Consider the following 10,820-nt stretch of genomic DNA (forward strand, 5'->3'; position numbering starts at 1 on the left):
AAAACCCTCATGGTCGATTAGGGTTCAAAATAACTGAAAACCCTAAAGAATATACCATGTTTATGCTCCTGTTACTGTGTTACTGTTAGACGAAATCGATTCCAGGTCAACTCGATTGAGCTTCAAATCAGAAGAAATCGAAACTATATGTGACTAACTGAGCTTCAAATCAGAAGAAATCGAAGTTGCATCAGGTTTTTTTACATCTATGTGTGAGTATGTGTTTCTTTGTTTATGTAGTTTTTGGATTCTGGATTTGATTTTTTTAACGGGTTTTCGGATTTGGAGGGTGTTTGGCATTTCTATCTTTTTTACTTTTAACTTTTTCAAAAAGTTAAAAATTACTAAAAGTTGTTTGGCAAATTAAAAAGATCTTTTAAAACCAACTTTTAGTCAAGAAGGAAAAGTTGGCTGGAGAAAAGATAGGAATTCCTATCTTTTTGTGACTTTTAGCTTTTATCACTTAAAACTCATAAAAGACAAGTCAAACACATTTTAAACACCATCTTTAAGACAAAGTTCTTTTACAAAAAGGACTTTTATGTTCAAAAAGCAATCCCAAACACACCCTTGATTTCTTGAATAGCTTTGATCTTGTGAATGGATTTCTAGGTTAGCGTTTTTTTGGATTTTAACATCAATGGTATTTTTTCCAATTACAGAGGTAGCGATGGTGGTAGCCGAAGGTTAGTGTTGATGTTGGTAGCCGGAGGTTAGTGGTGATGGTGGTAGGAGGTGGTTTTCCGTGACTGAACACAATGAGGGGGAGGATGGGTGGGATGATTTGGTTTTTCAGTTTAAAGAGCTAAAATACTTAACTCAAATTTTTCTAACATATTTATAAATTCTTTTAAAATCATTTATAATGTAAAAAGGATAAAAGAAATTAATAAATGACAAATAAGTTTTTTTATGTTGATTAGGACCAACTTTGTAACAAAACTAAATTATAAAGACCTTCAGAGTTAAAAAAAAAAAAAATAAATAAAAAAAATAAAAAATAAAATTAGGACCAAATATACAAATTAAGCCAAACAAAACACTCATTTAATTTACTTTTTTTTTTTAGCTTTATAAACGCTTTGTAGCAACGGAAAAGTTCCATTTGTATGTAAGATTGAGAATGTTACGACGCCCCAGCTTGAAAACATTTCCGCTTTTATTCTCCGGCTGGCGACGATCAATCGATTAGATTTTGCCTCAAAAAGTCTCATCCTTAGCCAACATAACAACGTTCACGTAAGCATACACATGGCGAGAACGTTACCATACGCCGATGTTGATTCAAGCTTGAAAGGAATGGCCGGTCGGGCCGAGGGTTTTGGCCGTTCTGCAGTCGGTGGCGCTCATGGTCCTGTGCATCGCATCACCTCCTTGGCTGGTAATTTGTTTGATTTTTACGAGATCATTTCGATTTCCGGATTAAAAAAAAAAACAATTTTATTCACGGTGTATGGTTATCTGTTGATAATATGTCTTCATATGAGTGAATTTTCAATATCTCGTTATGATTCATTTGTTAAAACAATCAGAAATTACTGTTATCCTGAACAGATTCTCTTTATACACGGATGAATTTCTAAATTACTAGATTTCAACTTCGATATGATTCTAAGAACAATTTCTAATAAATGATAATGTCCGTGTTTGATTGTAACGAAATCCGTATTTATCTTCAATTTGATCGGTACATAGAATCAATATGTGTCCCATTTCTGTTTAATCCATGCTGAGAATACATACTCTCTCCAATCCTCTGAAATTTCTCAAGACACTTGTTTTTGATGGATAGTCAATCATAATCAATTTGATTGTCCTTGTGTTGTAATTTGTATAAATGTCTTTGTAGATGATGGGCCAGGATCACTTCGGGAAGCATGTCGCATGAAAGAACCATTGTGGATAATCTTTGAAATATCAGGAACTATTGATCTGTCATCCTACTTGAATGTCTCATCACATAAAACCATTGATGGTCGTGGGCAGCGTATAAAACTAACAGGAAAAGGTTTGAGACTAAAGGAGTGCGAAAATATTATAATATGCAATCTGGAATTTGAAGGTGGTAGAGGACATGATGTTGATGGTATACAAATTAAACCAAATTCAAAGCACATTTGGATTGATCAATGCAGCCTGCGTGACTATGATGATGGACTTATAGATATAACCAGACAAAGCACAGACATTACAGTTTCCAGGTGACTTTTAAAATTTTCTGATGAAAATATTGTGGATGATTTTCATTTCTTAATGGGATCTCTGATTCTTGCTAGCAGATGTTACTTTGCTAATCATGATAAGACAATGCTTATTGGAGCGGATCCATCTCATGTTGATGATAGATGTATCAGAGTCACAATTCATCATTGTTTTTTTGATGGGACACGACAAAGACACCCTCGTCTTCGATTTGGGAAAGTTCATCTTTACAACAATTACACTAGAAATTGGGGAGTATATGCTATTTGTGCTAGTGTAGAAGCACAGGTAAAATGATACAACAGAAAAACCAGATGATAAAACGATACAACAGAAAACCATCATCCTTAACTGTAGTAACTGTCAAGATTAACTTATATATATATATATATATATATATATATATATATATATATATATATATATATATATATATATATATATATACTTTTGCTTCAGATATATTCTCAATGCAACATCTATGAAGCAGGAGAGAAGAAAAAAGCATTCGAATTTTATACCGAAAAGGCAACTGCATCAAACTTTTGCTCTCGAATCTATTTATTAATCCCTGAACATACATTTATATTTTTATAATCAATTTTGTTGGTAAAATATAAATAGGCAGCAGATAAGGAGGAAGGAAGATCAGGGTTGATAGTTTCAGAAGGGGACTTGGTTTTAAATGGAGCTCAATCATGTCCAGTGAAAGAAGCAAATGGGGAAAAGATGTTTCATCCAAGTGAGTTTTATCCAAAATGGACAATGGAACCTGCTTCAGATGCACTGAAACAGACTCTCCAGGTCTGTACTGGTTGGCAATCTGTTGCAAAACCAGCTGAGCAAGGCACTTCATGATTTGTGAGATTAATCAGACATAATATATCGGAATTAATTGACATAAGCATGTAAATATGCATATGTGATTGATAAATATTTTTGTTTATGTATGTATTTAAAAGTATTATGAATATACAATAATGTTTTTTATATGCATTGTTTTTTCTTTTGTCTATTTCTTATAGGGTTATGCTTGTTTTGAACCAACAAGTTGTTTGAAATGTCTACTTTAGTCCCTTATGAATTTTGTTACTGTTAAAATCCATGAATTTTGCTTGTTGGTTCCATTTATTTGAATGATTGGTTAGAAAATTTCTGGTTGTCACGATTTTATTTAACATTGGATGCTAACATAGATATAACATTGGATGGTAATTAGATATGTATCAGATGATAATATTGGATATCCAATTGGATGAATGTTGGATCGGTTCAATTATCCATTGGATTTTCAACGTCATCCAAGAACCGATCCAATCCAATTGGATTTTCAAACTTCAAAACCGATCCAATCGAGTTCGAATTTGATCAATTAGTTCAAATTTGATCCGGTTAATTTATGAACACCTTAGACAAAATGTACTCAAACAGCTATATAACCATTGATTGTGTGTATTAGTTTAATTTGGTTGGCATTTGATGGACATGATTTAATTAATGATTTCAAGTTTATATATGTGTGTAAATTGTAATTCATAAATATTTCTGTTTAAATGCTTTCTTAAAAGAACATAAATATTTCTGTATCATCGGAAAGGGCGGGAAGTTTGTGATACTGAAACGGTTGGCAAAGTCAATGAAAACGACCCCGAGTTTCTTAAAATCACCGGCGATCCCGGGAAAAGCACAGACAAGCAGTTTGCCATGTTTTCCGGCGAAAGACTCGTCAACATCTTCATACACCTCTCGTCTTCGCTTAACGTGATTAAATGCTTGCCGTAAAATTCCTCATACGCCGGCACTAATCTGTTCGCGATCGAGGCCTTCATCTTATCTCTCATCTTTTCGTCCACCACAATCCACGTCGTTTGCTTCCCGTATACCTCCTCAAATGTAGAGTACAACCTCCTGAAGCAATCCCTCACCTTCTCCGGGCACACCACTGAATTTTCCGGCAAACATGAAATCACCTTATTCCAAGACATGGATTCGTAGCTTGATACATATTGCTTTAACTTCTTTTCGTGTTTCATTATCCATTCTTCTCCTAGAATAGATTTCAGATTTGTTTCACGGACCTTTTCGATAATGAAATGGAGATTGTTGACTAGGAAGAGATACGATAGTGCAACGTAGTTGTGAAACTTAGCTTTGCCGTCCAATTTGCATAGAAGAACGAGAATGATCCATGCGAGCTTTACGGTAACGGCCGGCGGCGAAACTTCGTCGGTGTTCAGGCACTCCATGTAGGATTCCAGAAATGGCGATTGTTCCTTGAACGGCAAGTCATCTACGATGACATCACTTAGGGCACTGCCGTACTCAGCCAGCGATGATAAGTAAGTCATGACTGAATCATTCAACGGATGAATTCCACCGCCGGATACAGTAAGTTTAGATGAGTTATTATGAATCGACGATTCCAACTCGCGAAGAACAGTTCTGATGGAGTCGCCGAGTTTGTGAAGAGACGACAGCGCTTGCATTTTCACCGACGAGACAGATTCATATGAGAAGAGTGATTCGATTTCTGGCCATAGATTTGAAATCGAATCATACAACTCCATCATCACGAAAATTGTCTCCGACTTCAGTCTCTTGCATCTCGTTGCAATGAGTTCGGGAAATGTGAACAGATTCAGCGCTCCTTCCGTTGAATTCTCGAAACAGGAATCCCTGATTTCTACAAACGAAGTGAAGACGTAATCGCAGAGAAACTTCTCTCCATGGAAGAGTGTCTTCACTGCGATTGGAACCGCATTCAACCAACTTTTGACATGATATTCAAAATGTGAAGCGTCTACCATCTTCTTGATGTGAAAATAACAGTAAGGCTGGATTCCGAGATGAAATAAAGCTTCATTGATGGCTGATTTTCGTATCATTTTATAACTTTTGATACACTCCTTGCCGTAACCACAACTAATCATCGTATCAGCTATCAGCCTGAGAATTGAAATTGCAATCATCGATAGTGATTCAACATCAGAAACCGAGATTTGTAGTTTTCGTTCATCTTCCGATTCAGTGCTGGACCATGACAATCGAGAAGGCCAGCTAGAAACAGATCTAGGCTCCAAGTACTCACGATTATCTGATAAGATTAGATGAAACTCTTTCTCGAGACGTTTCATTGCAATTTTCATCAGTCTCTGAGCAACAGCTAGCATCTCTGACCTCGGATCATTTGAAACGAGGAAATGCATAGCACGGTGTAGTCCTTTGACGCAATTGATGAAAACTGTAGCTTCTCTGGTGTTGTCTTGAAAGATGGAGATGAATCTGGTGTAAGAATCACCATTGATGTCCCATTTGTGGATGATTGCCTCTGCGTTTTTTATGTTTTCTTCCATCATGGATTCAGATGGTGAAGATGAACATGGAGAAGAAGAAGTAGTAGTGGTGGTTGTGGTGGTAGTGAAGGAGAAGAGAGTGATTAGATTTCTTGGTCTTTTATTCAATTTGTTTGACAATTTGTTAGTTGTGTGTGGGGTTTCAGGGATCGCCATTGATTCACATGTAATGAGGCAGTAGCCAATGAGCGAATCCTTTAGAAGTTGGAGTGATTTGGTTTCTGTTGGAGATGTGGGTTTGTGATGGAATTTAAATAGGGTGGGAATATTAAAGGTTAAACTGTCCCCTATGAACTTTCTCATGTCCTCTATGAACATTTATATTATAAACTTTATAAAAGATTATAAGTAGGGTAAATTACAGTTTTTGTCTAGTGGTTTGGTTACATTTGATCCTTAAGTTAAAAAAGTGATAGGTTTCATCCATATGATTTTAAAAAGTTACAACCTCCACCCCTCTGTCCTTCTTTCTTCTAACTCTGTTAGAAAATCTCCATTAAAATGATATAAAATGACCAATATACCATTTACTTTATTATTTAATTATTTTTTATATTATTATTTAAACTATTTTTATATAATAACAACTCATCCCATTGACCTACCATTTCTCTCGTATATTTCCCTGCATGTACCAGAAGCCACCATCATGCTCCCTCATTCATCTTCCGGTCAACCCTTCGATGTCACTGTCTCTATCTCTATATAGAATTTGAACTAAAAAAATGCACACGCAGAAAAAATGCTAAAACAAAATATTATGGGACTAAAGAAACTGCATAACAGAAGTACAATTCAATGAAATCGGTTCAGAATTTGAATTCAACAAACTCCGATTCAAAATTTACATTCCCAAATGCAACAAAAAAAAAAAAAAAAAAAAAATTAAACATTAGGAGCAAATACTTTCAACACCAAATACTTTCTCTATAATCTATATCATAATTTTCAGTTTCACTATTTTACTTCAAATTAATATAGTTTGTTTCATCAAGAAAATATGTTATTTTTTATTAACAACGGAAACGATTTAGGTATGAAAACTAATTTATATCAGTTTGTCTCCGCCTCGTTACCTATTAAGACGGGAATCCCAATTTGTCAAGGTCGGGTACATACAGACCAAAGTTCCATCCTAGACAAAATCAACTTGCAAAAGTAAAATTGAACAAATGATAAATTTGCATGAGACTTTTTTTGAAAGAAAAGTTGAAAATTGTATGTACTCCATTATAGTTGATAGCAAACTTGTTTTTCACGGTCGGCTTGTTAATTTGTGGTTAATATTCCTCAAATAACAATCTAGAGTAGGTCATCTTTTTAATTTTAAACAACTGGTATTTATTTTCTTAACATGATAGGACACACATGAATGACAAACTTTATAACAATAACGTAAATACCAAAACTTAATGGTCAAAATTAAATATGGCCACTTATAACTAAGTTATCTCCCTCCCTATTCTTACCCACGATACATTTTTGACCCGTTTTCAAAATCACCGGAACAACGGGTTTTAACAAATATAATGCCAATATAAAATCATTTATATATGAAGATTTTATATAATTACACCAATTTAAAGTCGGGTAGTCTTCTTTAATGTTTTTTTTATATATAATTATATGGCTTGTTTGAAACTGTTTACAAACTTTGTTAACTTCTTTATATCTTGTCAAACCTATTTACTAGTTCCTTACATATACGAAAGTCATATATACAAACTTCAAATTTTGGCCACAAATTTAAGTATTTAACCACTTGATGTCATGGTTGCTAACATGGTCCATTATTACTACTTGCACCTGACTTTATCAACATTCTAGGACTAACAATTTTCAAACCTATATATACGTAGGGAAGCCATATTGGAGTTACAAGATTGGAAAACAAGATGAGACTTTAGGGTCATGAAGACCATAGTTATTGCTCGGATCATCCTTTGCCCGCCTCATGAGGATGTTTAGTGCCACTTGCTATTTATTGTAGTTTGATTTTGTGCTAATTCATTTTGAGGAATAGATTTACAGTTGTTTTTATTTTTATGGGTTCGCAGGATGTAAGCAGTTGTTTAATTTATAAAATGTTGTCTTGTTATTCATAATTCTGTGTGTATGTTTGGTGTTCTCTAAACTTTTTGTGAAGGGAAAATAGTCCATTTAGTGTTGTAGCCGAAGTTGGTGGTGATGAAATTTTGAAATGGCCAAGGGTAGGAATGGGATACTAGCTAGGCTAAAGAATTTCTTGTTAGGGGTAAAGTTAGAAAGTTCTAAAGTGTAAGGGCCAAAATAACCCAGTCTCAGCAAACCACTACATAATAGCCGCCACACCAAATTAATATTTTCTGTACACCAAAAAAATCATTTCAATATCAAAAATTAAATGAACTGAATGAATATAAACACTTTTAATTATGTAAAAATAGGTATATTAACAAACCATTAATAGAAGTAAGTTCTAGTGTATATGTGAAGAATAATAAAGTTATAGTTACGTAAAAATAGGTATGTTAACAAACTATTAGGTTTTGATTAATTAATTGTAGAAAACCAAAATTAATTGTATATTAATTTTTGACATTTAATTTTTTTAATAAACCAATGTCCGAAATGAAAATTCAATCCCCAAATGTTACGAACTTTTCCAAAATATATTGATTTTGTATTTTAAATGGTCTTCCGTATGTGTTTCGTATTTATTAGGTATTTTTTGTAGTAGTTTTCATACTCCGAAATGTGTCCAATCAGTTCAAAATCAGAAAAACTATTCTAAAATAGGAAGTTTAATGAAGGCTCTGGTGGTACACTTGATTTATAATGGAAACCGCTTACAGAAGTAGGTTACATATATATGATGGGATAATAGTTTATAGTTGTCTTATAGGAACCTTTGAAAATAGAAATGCCTAGATATGTGATCTATTATATGCATCTATTATATCTATCATTAAATGGTTGATTATATCTATCATCTATTATATGCATCTATTATATCTATCATTAAATGGTTGATTATATCATACTAACTAATTGTTTATTTGTAGGGAGAAGCATCATACGGCGATACCATTGATGAGGAAAATGAAAGTGTTTGACTGATGATGAAACACAACTAAATCCATTACCACCAAAGTCAAAGATTAAATTAAAGAGGTTAAAGCAGAGCATGCTAAAACTCAAATTGAAAACATATAGAACTCTTAAAGATAGGTTTGGATCATCCTTTTAAAAAGCTAATTTATATTAGTGTTTTCTTTAATGTTTAGAACTCCACGAACTACGAATTTCCCATCAAGTAGTTAATGTAAGTGCAATTCCTTTTTAGCATTATGGATATGATATTTCATTCGAATTTTTGTACCCCGCAGTTTACTATGTTTCTAGCTTCGTTTCTTGGTCTGATATGACTTCGTTGGATACTTTGCAAATTAATGTGGTAGTTATCACAACTTTTTAGACTTTTTGGAAACATCGAAACGCCTTGCTCTTTGGAACATCTAAACCGAAGAAAGAAGACATTTTTGATGATATTGTGTCTATGTTTCTCTTTTAGATTAGTGATAGAAGAAAAAAAATACAAAATGTATTGGGATAGGAAGGTTGTGTAATCCTCTTTAGCTTAAACACTTATGCAACTTTTATTTTGCTCTAGTTTCTTGCTAGAGTTTGTTTATATAATTGTTGTTTCAAAAAAAATAATGGACATCATAGTTTATTTAAGGGAAACTACAAATTAATGGAATACAAACATTAATAGGTCATTTTCATAAACAACAAACAATTTTCATTTTCATTCAACATGCCAAAGGATACAAAGACCTTACATACATGTTACAAATAGAGTAATGCTCTCAAATGATTAGTCTAAAACATCAAAATAAGCAAAACATTAAAATGAATAAAACCACAAACAAAATATTAAGAAACATCTTATTGCCTTTCCTGTAAATTCAAAATCCAACAAATACATAAAAAATATCGAATTTATTTTGAAACATGACTCAAATGGTGAAATTATATATCATGCCATTTCAGATGACCATTTTTGTTAAATAAGTAATCAGTAATTTAAGAAAGGTTAAAACAAATACATATAATCAAAGGGAACCAACAATAGTAAACTTCATTCATAAAGAAATAGCTAGGCAACATCAAGAGCAAACACAAATGTTGATCATCTTGTAACTCATTGCAAACAAACTATCAAATACATGATTTCTGATCAATCGTACAGAGAATCAGACTTCAAAATTGGAACAAGTTTTAAACACATTAATACCTAAATATCATCCTGGATAATTTCCACCTTACGCCTTGATAGCATACTTCCTCAATGGGAAGTACTTCTCCTTCTTCTTCTCTCTTTCAGTCTTCAATGAAACCTACACCAAACATTGACATGATGCAATTATCATATCTCTAAATCACATTTTATTTCTAATTTATATCAATATGGAATTCTCCCAACAAATATATAAAATTACCAAAAAATGCTGGTCGTATACTAATGCAAGAGTCATTGAGATATACCTGATGCTTGGTTAAACGTCTGCGGATGGCTCTGGTTTTCTTTGGGCGCAAATCAAGAGGCAAGTATTTCTTGTTCTTGTAAGCTTCCCTAAGAGCAGACTTCTGAGTTTGTGAAATCACAGTCAGAACCTGAGCAATTGATGTCCTCACCACTTTTCTGCAAAAATACATGTTGACAACATAAATAAATAAATAACACCAGCACGTCAATCTGCTAAATTTTTTGTTATAGAAATTCAATGTTTTTCAATTAATTCGGTGCAAAAGTTGATCCCGTGGCAAGAAAAGCAGCAAGAGGAATATGTAATTATTTATTGCAATTCTATATAAAACAGCAACGTTTTGTCTGCAATTGAAGGTAACTTGCAATCAATCTTAGCGATAAATGAATACAGATGTGTGTAGAGAGAAGTTACTTACATCTTGGATAGCTTGTTCGGAGCACCACCAGTAACTTTGGCGACACGGAGAAGAGCAAGTTCAGCCTTGAGATCCTTCAACTCGGCAAACAAATCAGCCTTCGATTTGCTCCTAAGCTCATGAACTTTGATTCGAGCTGTATTTCCCGTATATTATAGACATAAATTAGGCGATATAATCGAAATAAATCGAGAAGAACAAATCGAAACCGAAAACGTACCCATTGATCGAAGCCGAAGTGAACTGCACAGAAGGCTCCTTCTGAAAGTTTGAAACCCTAATTACGAGATATGAACGGAAGGTTGAGGTTGATAT

General features: G+C 33.5%; 2 protein-coding genes and 1 pseudogene across 3 annotated transcripts; 1 reads left to right on the plus strand and 2 right to left on the minus strand.

Moving 5' to 3' along the window:
- Positions 1–1,055: 1,055 nt before the first annotated feature.
- LOC145161206 (putative pectate lyase 21) lies at positions 1,056–3,192 on the plus strand. 2 transcript variants are annotated; one of them, XM_079080703.1, is made up of 5 exons: positions 1,057–1,381; positions 1,850–2,201; positions 2,280–2,490; positions 2,662–2,730; positions 2,827–3,192. In XM_079080703.1, the coding sequence occupies exons 1-5, from the start codon at positions 1,252–1,254 to the stop codon at positions 3,058–3,060; spliced, it is 996 nt and encodes a 331-aa protein (XP_078936829.1). In that variant the 5' UTR covers positions 1,057–1,251; the 3' UTR covers positions 3,061–3,192. The 2 variants fall into 2 exon arrangements, with proteins under 2 accessions (XP_078936830.1, XP_078936829.1); XM_079080704.1 differs by lacking the exon at positions 2,662–2,730 and having other exon boundaries at positions 1,056–1,381.
- Positions 3,193–3,695: 503 nt separating this feature from the next.
- Positions 3,696–5,837, minus strand: LOC145157040 (exocyst complex component EXO70H1 pseudogene; annotated as a pseudogene).
- Positions 5,838–9,649: 3,812 nt separating this feature from the next.
- LOC145161207 (large ribosomal subunit protein uL29y) lies at positions 9,650–10,820 on the minus strand. Its single transcript, XM_079080705.1, has 4 exons — positions 10,726–10,820; positions 10,506–10,641; positions 10,086–10,242; positions 9,650–9,937 (listed from the first exon to the last, which is right to left on the minus strand). The coding sequence occupies exons 1-4, from the start codon at positions 10,727–10,729 to the stop codon at positions 9,863–9,865; spliced, it is 372 nt and encodes a 123-aa protein (XP_078936831.1). The 5' UTR covers positions 10,730–10,820; the 3' UTR covers positions 9,650–9,862.

The sequence above is a fragment of the Lactuca virosa genome, chromosome 2 (assembly GCF_052849685.1).
Source record: "Lactuca virosa cultivar CGN04683 chromosome 2, Lactuca_virosa_CGN04683_v6, whole genome shotgun sequence".
Classification (NCBI taxonomy): domain Eukaryota; kingdom Viridiplantae; phylum Streptophyta; class Magnoliopsida; order Asterales; family Asteraceae; genus Lactuca; species Lactuca virosa.

Bases quoted from the DNA above. Each gene is read 5' to 3' on its own strand.
- LOC145161206 (XM_079080703.1), top strand. From the start codon at position 1,252: ATGGCGAGAACGTTACCATACGCCGATGTTGATTCAAGCTTGAAAGGA. The intron at 2,491-2,661 runs GTAAAATGATAC...CTTTTGCTTCAG, and splicing joins GTGCTAGTGTAGAAGCACAG to ATATATTCTCAATGCAACAT. The intron at 2,731-2,826 runs GCAACTGCATCA...AAATATAAATAG, and splicing joins TCGAATTTTATACCGAAAAG to GCAGCAGATAAGGAGGAAGG.
- LOC145161207 (XM_079080705.1), bottom strand. The intron at 10,243-10,505 runs GTAAGTAACTTC...GTATTTTTGCAG, and splicing joins CCGAACAAGCTATCCAAGAT to AAAAGTGGTGAGGACATCAA. The intron at 9,938-10,085 runs GTATATCTCAAT...TGTTTGGTGTAG, and splicing joins GACGTTTAACCAAGCATCAG to GTTTCATTGAAGACTGAAAG.